General features: G+C 41.9%; 1 protein-coding gene across 1 annotated transcript in view; it reads left to right on the forward strand.

Annotated features, from left to right (window-relative positions):
• The window catches only part of CAMK2B (calcium/calmodulin-dependent protein kinase II beta), a 133,938-nt gene that overhangs the window by 89,169 nt on the left and 31,061 nt on the right, over positions 1–13,708 (forward strand). The window contains exons 14-16 of the mRNA XM_015419500.1: positions 3,655–3,695; positions 4,130–4,201; positions 13,500–13,544. Coding sequence (XP_015274986.1) covers positions 3,655–3,695; positions 4,130–4,201; positions 13,500–13,544 — 158 coding nt within the window. The remainder of the gene's footprint in view (positions 1–3,654; positions 3,696–4,129; positions 4,202–13,499; positions 13,545–13,708) is intronic.

A 13,708-nucleotide genomic window follows, 5' to 3' on the forward strand; every position in this document is an offset into this window, starting at 1 on the left:
GTGCAGAGGTCCCCATATCTCATGGTGCTACCCTCCTTTCTCTCTGATTTTCCATACATAAGAATTTAAAATATGCTGGAGGCAGAGAGTTGTTTCTGAGAGTTTCATGGTATGTCTGTTATCTGGCTTTGTGTGTAATACTAAGCACTACACACAAACATGTGGATTTATCTTATCCTGGATCAGTCCATTCATCCATCAAGATCAGTATTGTCTACTCAGACCAGCAGTGGCTCTCCAGGGTCTCAGGCAGAGGTCTTTTGTATCACCCACTACCTAGTCCTTTGAACTGGAGATGCCAGGGATTGAACCTGGGACCTTCTGCATGTCAAACAGATGCTCTACCAGTGCACCTCTCCACCTCCACCAAAACCACTATGACTTTAGTGCCTTAGTTGAGATTGTAATTGGAGGCTCTTCTTCAGGTGCCCCCATCTTCAGAAGTTAGGTGGGTGGTTTCCTGAAGACAGTGCCTTTTCTGTAGTTGTGCTCTGTTTGTGGAACTCCTGAGAGATTTTCATGGTGCCATCTCCTAGCCTCATGGTGCCTCATGGTGCCTTATAGGCACCAAGCAAATTCTGTTCTTTTCCACTCAAGATTTCAGATTAGGATGTCCACATTTGTCCCCCAAAATAGAGGGACAAGGGACCATCAGGCACAGTGTGAGGGAGACACAGGGGGTCTGCAGTCAGAAGGGTGAACAACAGAGCCGGTACCGTACAATCTGGTGTTAGCTGATTGTCATAAAACTCTAATTTGAATTCATGAAGAAAATTAGCAAACTTTACATTCATACTCCTGCCTTGTTCCTTTCCTTTCGTTTTGTGCCCTTAAAAGCTTATTGATTCATGAATCTTGGGCAGCAAAAGACACTTATTTCTTAGATGTAAGGACTAAAAGGACTGAGACAAATTTTGTAATTGCTAGAATGATCTTAGGATCCTTGTTTCATTCAAGACTTCACGGACGCCATGGGTCACTAATAGATATGGAAGAGAGACCCAAAAGAAGGTTTACAATGTGAAGAGCTCAGGATTGGGTTGGGAGAAGGAAACAAAGGCCATATATTTAATAAAAACATAAGCAGATTTAATTGTAGGGTTACTGAGCTCAGCCACTATGGAAAATGAGAATGTGCCATCCTACAAAGTCCAGCAGGCATCCCAAGGCGTGTTTGTGTTTGATTGCCTTCTGGTTAATAGATTAATAGATTCCTTCCTCTGTGTGTGTGTGTGTGTGTGAGCAAAGTCCACTGTAGTGCTGCTTTTGTGGTGCTGCTGCTGCTGCTTCACTTCCCCTTGGTGTCAGACTGGGCCTTCACCCCAAAGGCCTTGCTTTCTGTCTCAACACTTCTTCTTTTTCCCCCCCTTTTCTTCTCTCTCTCTCTCTCCCCACCCCTTCCAAACCTCCTTCTCACCTGCCTGTCTCTCTCGCCTTTCCTCTTCTGTAAATTTCTGTAAGGTAAGCAAACTTTTTCTCGGGTTCTGCCCTTAATACCTACTGTGGTGACTGGATTTAATGTGGGAGACATTTCATGACCTCATAGGGTCCAGAAATAGATGGAATCTTCTTGTTCTGAGGATGATGGTCCTACTGATGTCAGTGCCTGTCCACAGAGCCATTGTATTGGATTCAGTAATGGGTTGTGATTTTGCAGAGGGTATTTGAACAAAATGCATTCCAGTTATAGCTTGTTGGCCGAGTACTACAGGCAATATGTGATTTCTCCTAGTCACAGTGTTATAACTTGTTTTACTCACTAAAGGCTTTTCACATGGCTTTGCTGGTCCTTCAATTCTATTAACCAGATCTATATGACAGGCACCCATATTTCTGTTCATCTTAATGAAAACATTTATCCTGGCTGCCGTAGCACACTTCCCACCCCCACCCCCCTTGCCATGCATTTCATTTCAGCCCCTCCAGCCTCCCTGCCATATCACTCTTGGGTCTCTCCTCAGCCAAAAGAAAAAAAGACAAGAAGCAATTCTAAAGCAAGAAGCATTCTGAGGCAATGCAATATATTAGAAACATAGTTTTATGAGTTATTCCTGTCCTCTCCACCACTTTGATCTTATGTAGTCGGTGCTCAATATTGAAACGTTGATTATTCATATGTTTCTGTGTTTACTGAACTGTTCGGGTAGAAGGGCTTGTACTGTACTGCTGTGTTTTAAGTGGAGTAACAGCAAATCTAGACTAACAACAAAGTGTCACATTAGATTAAGTGCAATAGATTGATAAAGCAATGCAAGTGAGATTGATAAAGCAATGCAAGTGAGATTGATAAAGCAATGCAAGTGAGATTGATAAAGCAATGCAAGTGAGATTGATAAAGCAATGCAAGTGAGATTGATAAAGCAATGCAAGTGAGATTGATAAAGCAATGCAAGTGAGATTGATAAAGCAATGCAAGTGAGATTGATAAAGCAATGCAAGTGAGAACGGGGGGGAAAGGACAGTACATGTGAAGAGACTTTCTGGCATGTCTAAGAAAAGATGAGGGTGTGTATCATGAGACAGTGGTTTTGCAGAAATGGCAGCATTGGTGTCTTACTGGGAAGGTGTGAAGAAGATAGGTAGAGTGTGTCATCCTAAGGCTCACATGCTGCATGGAGTTCTGGTTGGCTCCTTGTTGAAGGAAAGCTTGGATTGCAGCTATTTTTTTTCCTAATTGGAAGCTCTTGGTATAAAAGGAGAAATGATGTTTAATGATCAGTCCTAAGTGTGCCTTCCTGTCAAGAATGATCTGAAACCTCATAGTGGGAAGGAACTGCATGAAACTGTGTTCAAGAGATTCACTATTCTCAATACACAGTGTTTACATAGATCTTAATGGGCTTGAGACCAGTGTGCACTCTATTGAAGTGCAGGGAAATCTGATGATTGCTTGGTACAATGTGCGTAACTTAACAATGGACAAAGAGTATTTATAACAAATTTAGAGTCCAGTGGCGCCTTTAAGACCAACAAAGGTTTATGCAAGGTATGAGCTTTTGTGTGCAATGCACACTAAGTGTGCCTTGCACACAAAAGCTCATACCTTGCATAAACCTTTGTTGGTCTCAAAGGTGCCACTGGACTCTAAATTTGTTCTACTACTTCAGACCAATATGGCTGACTACCTGGATCTAAAGAATGCGTATGTTGTCTTCCATAAACATTGTTATAGGAAGTTTTTGAGAGGATCTCTAGTGGGAGTGGAGTCCTATTTTAGACCATTGTTAATCTGGGCACATTAACAATGCAAAGACTCCCTCCTTGTTGCAATTGCACAAGGTTTGGACAATTCAGTATGTGCCCAGGCCAATGGCAGCTTGGGAAAAAGAGAGACAACACAATGATTCAAGTATCAACAAGGACATTTCCACTTTATAGTCTTCCCCCGATTTCCCTGCATTTGGGAAACTGCCCATTTGTGGCATTTTGCCATTCATACCTCCATTTTTGGCTTAGCGAGATGTTGGGGCTTTGCCCACCCTCATAGAATTTGGGATTTACCCATTGTTCTTGATCCTCCTTTTAGCTGTTTGATGAGGGAACTGCATCAATGCAGCTTGTGTGATTCTTTTTTGGCTGTTCAGACAGGACAGAGTATGTCTCAGGACACTAAGAGAGTTGCCACTAAAGTCTCTTCTTTCCCTCCCCATGCAGCAGCTAAGAGTTTACTGAACAAGAAAGCTGACGGAGTGAAGGTAAGTATCATTATGGGGGTTTGCCTAACAGTTCACCTGGGGAAAAATGGGGATGGCTGTGGCTTATACCACATTAACAGCAAAAAAATCATTTTACCTGCAGTATATCTCTTACAATTCTGTAGTCCAGAGCTATTAAAAACCCATTGTTTACAAAATAGTCAAACTTCTCAGGTTGAAGGAATATTCTAATTTGTCACACAGGAAACTCTGCAGCATTTTTGGCATTTTGCAACATCTGCTCTAAACTTTTCCTGTCTTCTTTTGCTGCCAGAACCTAATTTTGTACATAACTGCCTATCTCAATAGGGTGTCATGTCATTCCCAAAGGGGTCGGGGTGATGTGAGTATGGGTTGTCTGTGTGGAGGGCTTTTAGTCTTCTTCCGTTTCCGAGGCTTCTTTTTTTGTGTATGTGCACTTTTATTTTCTGCAGGCTCAAACAAACAGCACCAAAGGCAGCGCCGGGGTCACCAGCCCGAAAGGGACTCTTCCTCCAGCCGCACTGGTATGGGTCTTTTGTACTTTTTATAGTCCTTTCAGCAAAAGATTTTGGAGATGCTGGTTTTGCTTGCTGTTTTGGTAATATGGTTCCTGATTAAAGCTCACATAAGGAATTTATGGGATTGGAAATTGTGCCTACTCTTAATCTTCTGACTCTTGTATGATGCCATCATGTGTCCTTGTGATGCCATGTACTTGTAATGCTCTTCTAGTAAAATGGATGTGTGGAGGGCATCTCCCACATCACTTGGGCTCTTGCTGTCGATTCATTAGGAAGGATGCCTATGCAGTTGAACTCTCTAGTCTGAAGCCCAGTCTGACAATAAATGTTTTTGCATGATAATCTTCCAGAAAAATATCAGATTTCATTGACACTGTAGCAAACACCGCCATAGCAAACACCTAAAGCCTTTTTCCTCACTATCTGAACAGTATGTGGGTACCTTTCCTCTCCTGTGAATGTTAAGACCCCGAAGGTACTGAAAACAACTTTCCAAAGGTGTTTAAAAATCAAGAACTTTCCCAGACTCTGCTGGTTATAGAGTCATGCCAGTCGGCAAGCAGGCCGGTCTCAGTCACTGTAGGAAATGTGACCTTGCCATGTTACATCATCAAGAGCAATGGCTGGAATGAGAGACCTCAAGGACACAAAAGTTCATGTTGGAATTAACTGAAGAAACAGGCAAATATTTTGCAAGTGCCACTTCAGAAAATAAACATTTTCATTCTGCTGATTTAGCTCTAGCACTCAGGCAAGTAATAATAGAGAGAATTTCATAAATACCTTTGTCCATAAAAGACCGACAAGTGCTATGTCAGGCCTAAAGTACTGAACTAACCACATGGGAAATTGCTTCTGAGCAGAGACCATGTCTGAAAATAATGCTGACATAAGTACCTAGAAGGCAAAGCTTCAGTGCCTGCCTGGGCATAGATATGGATCCAAAGGAATCTCCAGTGTTCAGATGAAGATAATCTAAAAACAGATCAGCAGAACAAACTTGATTTCTTGAGTGAGTTTCACATGAGCAGCACACATAACTACAAAAGATTCTTAGACTCAATTCTCTCACATTGTCTTTGCGGCATAGATGCTGTGGGATCTGAACTGTAAGAATTAAACTTTTTCCATGTGTGGTGGAGTGCTTTTAACCATGTCAGTACAACTGTCCATAAATGAGGGGACTCAGTAAGTGTGGTTAAAATCATCTGCCTCTTGTAGGAACTTACATATATTTGGAACCCAGATTGATACAGTATCTCAATGTTAATGTGAAAACTGGTCCTTGATTCATTTTTTTTCCAGCTTCTGTTATTAATATTAACATTAATGAGCCAAACTCTTGGCTGATTTTCATCCAGTTATAAAATCTCAAAAAGGGTTGGGAGGATTTTTAGAAGTCATCCAGCCAGCCTTTAGTATGTAATTTCAAAGAGAGCTAATGATTTTTTCCTAAAGATCTCTGAGTACTGTCTACTATGGAATTAAAATGTGTCCGTGCTTATAAAATAAATATCCAGGTTGTTGTGTAAAATGTATTACATAGTCTTTGGAAACACATTTCACATTTCAACAGTGCTGGTAGCACGTTTTTAATTTTTGGGTGTTTTTTTTAAACCAGAGTCTTCCTTTTCTGTTAACCTCTATGTTCCCATTCCCTAGTCTAGAAAATCAGCCTCCCAAAGAACCTCTGTAGTATAGAGCAAAGATCATCTATACCCTAGGCCCTGACATAGGCAATAATACATGACCTTGGCTTCTTCCAAGTTTTTGTTGATTTTTAACTGCCTAAGCAAAGAGCTGTGCTACAGACTAAGAGGCACCAGGCTTAATTTACCTCTGGTGGACTAAGGGGAAGCCTTATAATGCCTGTCTCTATCTGGAGAGAATGAGACAGCACAAACTTTTAAAAGGCTAAGGATGGCCAGAAGCAGAGGATTTCCTTTGAGAACATCTATTTATAAGTATGATCCACTTTTCAAGTGACATGTACTGAGCCAGAATTGTGCATCAGCTGTAGGAGACAGGGTAGGACCACCAAGCCAATTACAAAATGTGCTTAAAATGGACACAGAATTAGAGTTTCTGTTCAGATGCATATATTATAGCAGTTTTCCCAAGTTTCTTATCCTTTAATCACACAAAGACCCCAAGGAGGAAAAAAGCAATTATCCACATGTACCATTCTGGATATCGCTGTGTACACACAGCAGGCATGGATTTAAAGGAGGAAATCAGGGTAGCCATCATGTCCTCTGGCCCTTTCTTCCTTACTTTGCGGTCATGCATGCCCATGCCATGCAAGTAGATGCAAAGCATTCCATTTGGCAGCATTCTGTTTCAGCCTCAACTATGCACAAGCAGTGCCATACAGGAGCAATAGCTAGAACACTGATACTAACTCCGTGGCTTGGGAGTCACATGTGATTCTTTGGCATGCCACCTGTGAGTCTTCTAAGCACCATTCCCCATTGTGGCACCCACCCTATGTTTTAGTAAAAGTGGGGAAGGCCCTTACCGAAATAATTGGCAGTTAGTTCCCACCTTGCAACAGCTGCTGCTGGAGGAATGGAAAAGCTGCATCCTCATGGCAGGGATGGAAGAAATTGTGGCATTTCTGGTTGGTAGCAATTGCAAATGAGGCTCTCCACAGCCTGTGGAGTGTGTGCCTCTGAGATAGAGTCTTCAGTCTTTTTGGCCACAGTATATCCTAACTGAGGACAGGCTCATATAACCATTTTTCCCCAGCACAAGTTGGCATTTTCAGTTAACTCACACATGTCTGGAGTTAGTTGATGCTATTATTTCCTTATTTACATCATTTATGCCCTACCTTTCTATCCACATGTGGCTTACTTCCTCCCTCTTAGCCTCAAAACACATCTTTGAGGTAGGTTAGTCAGAGAGTGTTGGAATTACTAGCCAGCTTGTCCTCACAATCCCATTAGGCTTTAATTAAACCTAAATTGAGTGATTTTGATGGTGTACTGAAGAGCCAGATTTCCATTGCTGGGCATTTCCAGGCTATACGGTGTGGCTGTTTTATTCAGAGAAGTTCCGAAATTGTTTACTTTCTGAGCTGATTGGAGTGGCACCTAGATGCAGATGCTTACTTCCAAAGAGCTGTCCAACTTGCAATGTAGGATTAATGGATGTGATCAGTAATGAATTTGTTGCATTGCTCTAGTTGGGTATAAGAGGGGAAAGTTGATTTCTTCTCTGTGCACAAATTTGCAATTACATTATTTTTTTCTGAGTGCACTGATCAAAGGAATTCTTTGGGATAATCTGGTTCCTGATCCTGAATGTCCCTAAGTATTCTCTTCACTGAACCTAATGCCCTACCCACAAGGTTCTCAGCCCAACCCCCAGTCTATAAAATTCCATAAATTGCAAATGACTTGTGGCTCTGAGGGATCACAGGTTAGTTATTTTGCTGTCATTTCGTACAAAGTTAGAGGAAATCACTGTAAGCTGCATACTTATATAAGGGGGGGGGATCACTTGAAATATTCCAATTTTCTCATGAGTGCTAATGAATGATAGAAGTATCTTCATGCAATGGCATTAGAACTGTAGCAGAGATTTTAAGCCTCTCAGAATTGATTAAGAGAGCTAGGTCTAATTCTTTTTTGGTCTTATCTTAGGATGCAGCTTAGCATCAAGTTCTGCCCAAGTTTTTGTTTTATCATAGGATGGATTCAATTCCATTGCATTTGTTACTGTGCCAAGCACACATTGCCATTTGGTAGCCCTCTTGGTTATTCTGTAACTTCAAGGGTAGAAAGGTCAGAGGGTGTGATGCTCTGGAAGCAGACTTCAGCTCTTTAAGAAACAAACATTGTCAGTATTTCTCTTTTAAAATGGTATGTATATCCCTTCAAATTAAGATGCTAAGTTGCAGACTTTTTTTCCCCTTAAAATGTGTTACTGTGGAATGTGCTGCACCAGAAATGTGATGAACATGTAGGTTCCCCAAATAGCCTTCTTCAGTTACACTACATAGTGTTCCATCATGATGTTCCATTGTGAGGTTCTTTGGTAGCCCTTTCCTATCAGGTAAGTGTGGCTTAAAATAAATCAATGCATGACAGCTATACTATCCCACTGCATCCATACCATAGACGGTAAGTGCTCAGGCAAATAGGTAGTGCATTCTCTTTTACTAAAAGAACTGGCAAGAATTTGCAGAGCCTATCTCAGGTTGCCATTTTGCTTCAGAAGTGGAAACCTGGTGACCACGACAGTTGTACATTCTTTACATTACCTGCACTGAACTTTAATTTAAGTTATAATTTGGTTGCATACAGTACAAAGTGGAGTTGTATTATTGTTGTAAATTGATTTGAAAGGTGGAGAAGTTTGGCAATGAGTGGTTTGGTGAACTGGCTCAAGAATATATGCTACATACCTAAGTTATGATTCTCTGTTCCATAGGAAACTTTAGAGAAACTTGTAGCAGTACCATAGAGTCCAACTAGCACCATAGACCAACAAGATTTTCAAAGTATAAACTTTTGAGAGTCGAACTTCCCATCGTCCGATGCAAGGGAGCTTTGACTCCCAAAAGCTTCTACCCTGAAAATCTTGTTGGCCTCTGTTGTGTTACTGGACTCAGATCTAGCTCTTCTACTGCAGATCAACACAGCTACCCCCTGATACTATTCTCAAAGAAACTGGTTTATCCATAAGGTGCTAACTTGTGATGCTGATACGTGTTGGAGCATTCACAAAACTCAAATCTGTTAGTTGTCAGTTGGTTTACATGAGTAGCCTGTATCATTCCAAGGGCTTGGGGCACCTAGAAACTTAGAAATCCCATTAAAATCATAGTCCCATTATTATTATTATTATTATTATTATCCACTCATGCGGGTTCAGAGCGATTTACAGTTACTCAGAGACAATGGACTAACAATATATTCGTGGGGGATAGGGAAGACAACATACTGTATTTAATCACACACATATTGTAGCTGGTCGGAGGATCCATCTGCAGGCTGTATCAGTCATGTCCCGACAGCATGTATTCTGTCGGCTGGGTGATGACGTCAGGGCTCTCGATGTCGCACTGCCACACTGCCACCGCCTGGCCGATTCGCTCCACTGCAGGGAAAAAAAAATGCCGAAACAGATTTTTCCACTTTTGATTTCTGCCACGCTGCAGATGTCACACTGGCAGCTAACACCTCCCAAGGGAAGTGGTGTGCCCACCCCCTTATGGGTGGTCCCCAATTTATCTACTTGCTGAAGCTTTCAAATCGCTGGGTAGACGATGAGCTAGGGACAAGGCTCCACTAAAATGCAATTAAAGGTCCTCTTTCCCCCTTTCTGCCAACTGACAATCATCCTAATTTAGATGGATCTTGCAGTCTTTCTGAAAGATTCATTGGCTTGGATCTTGATAGATCCCCAGGGTTCCACAACTGGGTGCCCAACCACTGGGAAACGCCTCTTTGTGTTCCATTCCAGCTTGAACATGGCATAGAGATGTCAATGAGAGGGCCTCCTTGGCTGGTCTCCGGGTCATAATGGGACACTGGAAAAGAGGTAGACTGTTGATCTCAAGCTGTTTTGAGCTTCATACGAAACCAGCACCTGGAACTGGGCCCATAAGACAACAGAGAACAATCTACGTGTCAGAGCAATGGTGCAACATAAGATGAATATTCACTGTTAAAAAATGAACTTGTGAATTTGCCCTTAGGAACAGAAGTAATGTTTCCAGGCAGCATCTGTGGGGTACAGGCTGGACTGCTTAGCCATTATGTATTAGATAATGACCCTCTCCAGATTATACGGCTTGTTTTTTCCTTTGGCAGCTTCCTTACTAGTTTTCTAATCTTAAGCAGATAGTTCTGCTAGTCAAAATGATGAATAACTTAAATTATTGCATTTATTCTCCACTTGATTGCTTTTATTTCTTTAGAAGAGGCTTTTTCAATTCTCTGTTATGTTAAACTATGCTTTCCATAGTACATGGCACCATTCAGCGGCCTAGTTGGGAGAAGAGTTGTCATTAATGTACGTCCTCCCAAGATATGCCTAGATATTAAGAAAATCAGGAAATAACATGAAGCCTGTTGATGCTTAGCAGAAGTTCTGTTTCTCAGTCTGCAACGTTCTAGAAGTCAGTGTGAGTTTGGAAGAGAATGGCAAGTTCTTTTGACACAAAGAAAGAATACTTTGGTGGCAGTGCCAGAGAAAATATTGCTTCTCTAGAGAAATGGGCTTGAAAACTGTGCTTTTGATTATATAAAATGGAAGTCTTTTCTAGTTCAAATCACCAATTGTCCGCTGAGAGAAACCTTGGCTCTGCTGAAGGCCGAGACAAATCTCTCAATGACTTCAATAGCTGGAGCCCCTTGTGGTCCATTAAATATTAGGAAGTAGCCAGTGAATGCTCCAATTCAACATGTGCCACCAAGGACAAGAAAAGCAACTTTTGGTCTTGGTATGAAATCTGTTGCCTTCGTTCACTCCCTTTCATCCATGGCAGATATCCCCATCCCCCAGTTCCCACCCTTTCAGATGAGAACCGGTTTTCCTTCAGTAAAACCTCAAACCCCTAGCCTTGTTTAATTCTTCACAAAGCCAATCAGGATATTTTGTTTTTAGTGCCAGCCCTGACTTGCTTCCAGAATGGGTAATGCCAGTTACCATAGCAATGGACAATGCATTTGCATAGAGACCTACCTTTTTGTACATAGCGATCGTTCAAGTCCTGTTCTGCTAGAATGACCACTGAAGTGCACCCGACTTGCATAAGCAGTGGGCTGGAGCTTTCTTTCCCCTTCCAACACAAGCAACAAACTTTACTCTTACTGGCCCTTTTCCATGATAAAGCATGAAATCCTTTATGCGATACAAACTAGCGGGGGGAGGGGGGATGTTAAAAGCCAGCGTTGTTTCTTTGGGATGAGTGTCCACAGATCCAGGAGCTGAGAACCTGCAAAAACCCTTCATCAGTCACCCAACTTGGCCTACAACTGATTGTGTGCCTTGATTTAATTATGTGAGCCCACTGATTTCAGTTTGCTTTAGTGTTTAACATGGAGCAGCACTTGATATGATTCAGACTGTAGGTGTGAGCCATGAGGAAGATGTATTGCTTTAGAATAATCTGAACGAATCTGAATCCATTGCTTTAGATATTGCTTCCTGCTGCCGAATTATTCCTTTTAAAGCTACAATTATACGAGTTAAACAGTTTGAACACATTGCTGGAGTGCCCCAGAACTGCTGAATATACATAGGAAATAAAAACGAAGGGAGGACCCATTTAATAAACATCAGGAGCGTGGTCCAGTCAATTTGTACATAGTGCTTTACAGCATAAGCCGAAAACAGAATTATACACAGTTGATTGGATGAGGATGTGTATAATCAATGCCTCAGTTCTAAACATATTTAAAGCCTTTTGGTTTGACTGGAATGTTCCTCCAAATAAATTGTTTAAGAATATGGCTCTGAGCAGATTGAAAAGAACTCGATTCTTTTCTAGGAACCTGTGTACTGGATTTATGCCCGCAGAGCATGTTCTTCCCAGCCTTCCCTCCAGCAGCCCTAAATGCCTCCTGCTCCTGGATTTTGGAGAACATTTCAGGCTGCAAACACACTCTGTGGGCAGAAAGTCCTGGTAATTCAAGCAAATCCCAAAGAAGCCTTCAAAACAGCTGTTTTCTTTCCCAGATATGTATCTTGCTCATCTTAAACATACTGTATTTACATGTAAGATTTAAGCTGTTTCTAAGTGTTGGGCTACTTGTAAGCAGTTTCCTTTCCAGAGCAGGGCAATCAAATACAAAGGAAGAGAAGAGCCCTAGTTATTTTAACAGTGGTGTGGAAAAGGAAACTTCAGCAAATGTATCATCCTTACTTCTATATAAGGTGCACCTGCCATATTCATTTTGCTTCATTGGACAGAGGAGCACTGTTCTCCTTTTGCATTTGGACTACTTGTCCGTGTGCAAAATAATTTAGACCACATTCTTGCTCATTAAAGAAGTAGAAATCAGCACTCTGTTCATAAGAGCCCTGCCAGGTGCATCTCGGCAAAATAATTTAGACCACATTCTTGCTCGTTAAAGAAGTAGAAATCAGCACCCTGTTCATAAGAGCATAAGAGCCCTGCTAGGTGCATCTAGCGACCTGCTTCACACAGTAGCCAATCCGTTCTCAATCAAATGGCCATCCTAGCTACCACCCAGGCCAGGGGGCAAATAAGAAAGGCTGCTGCAGGAGCTTAAGGGGACAAATTACCCTAGTCACGCTGGGGATCCCATGAAGCTGAACAAGTCATGTGGTTTATTTTAATAAGATGTTTGGATTGTGTCTGCCTGATGTGTGTCGGGGGACCTACAGAAATCTTTAGCTGGGAGGAGGCATGAGGAGGCCAATAAGGACATAATGGATTTTCTGTGGGTGTCTTCACAGTCCACTTCCAGGTAAGTGCATCTTAAAGTCTCAGCCTTTCAGAGCATGATAATGCCACCAGATTGATACAAAGGGTAAGTACTCAACCACATATCTTAGAGTGGTTTATTTAGACTCCCAAAGAGCATGCTCTTTAGCCCACAAGCCGTTGTACTGTGGGCATCTATGGACAAAAAGTGCTTCATATGACAATCATGCATCACACGGCTCTGAAAACACCTTCAATAACTAAAGTCTGTCTTTAATGCAAATGGCACAACCCAGCAAGAGCAGGGGATATGATCCAAGGACCTTCTGTTCTCTTGCTTTCCTTTTTCTTCCCTGTTTAATCTCAGGTGGAGCCTGTTTGGGGATGTTAACCCAGGTATGGACTGGCCACATCTTCATGGGGAGCTCATTCCTGCCATTTTCTCTTATCCTGGCACTTCCTCTCATTCTCCTTGTCGCAAAGGTTTCTTTGGTTTGCAGAAGGGCTGAAGATAGATTTCAGCTTGCGCTCTCCATTTCCAAGGGGCTCACAACAATCTTATCATGGGGGTTGAATATGATTTTGGTTTCATTCATAGAAATCCAGTTTCGATTCTTCTCTTCCTGATTTACTCTGCCACTTTCTGTTTGTTAATCATTTGCCTTTTGCTGAACTAATTGCCTTTTGCTTTTTTCCCTTCCATTCTGTTCCCCTCCCTGCTCTTATGTGGGTCTTGGTCTTTCTTTCACCCTCTTCCCTTTCCTTCGCATTTTTATCACCATTTTCTGCTCCATTTCCCTCTCCCCTTCCAATTACCACCTTTTCTTTTGGTCTCTTTCATTTCTTCCTCCTCTTCTTTTTTTATTCTTCTTTGGTTCATTCTTCCTTCCTCTGTAGGAACCTCAAACCACCGTTATCCATAACCCAGTGGACGGCATTAAGGTACTGCTGCCTGTCTTTCCTTCTCCTCAGTTTGCCCTTTTGTGATCTTGGATAAAAATTGACTTTTCTGCTCATTGCACAGCTGTGTAATTTCACCTCTGGGGACAGACCTTAGGCTCACCGTTGTGCACCTCTTGTCTATTTCGGTATGTCTGAAACCATGT

Source organism: Gekko japonicus, unplaced genomic scaffold (genome assembly GCF_001447785.1).
Source record: "Gekko japonicus isolate JY-2015 unplaced genomic scaffold, Gekko_japonicus_V1.1 scaffold795, whole genome shotgun sequence".
Taxonomy (NCBI): Eukaryota; Metazoa; Chordata; class Lepidosauria; order Squamata; family Gekkonidae; genus Gekko; species Gekko japonicus.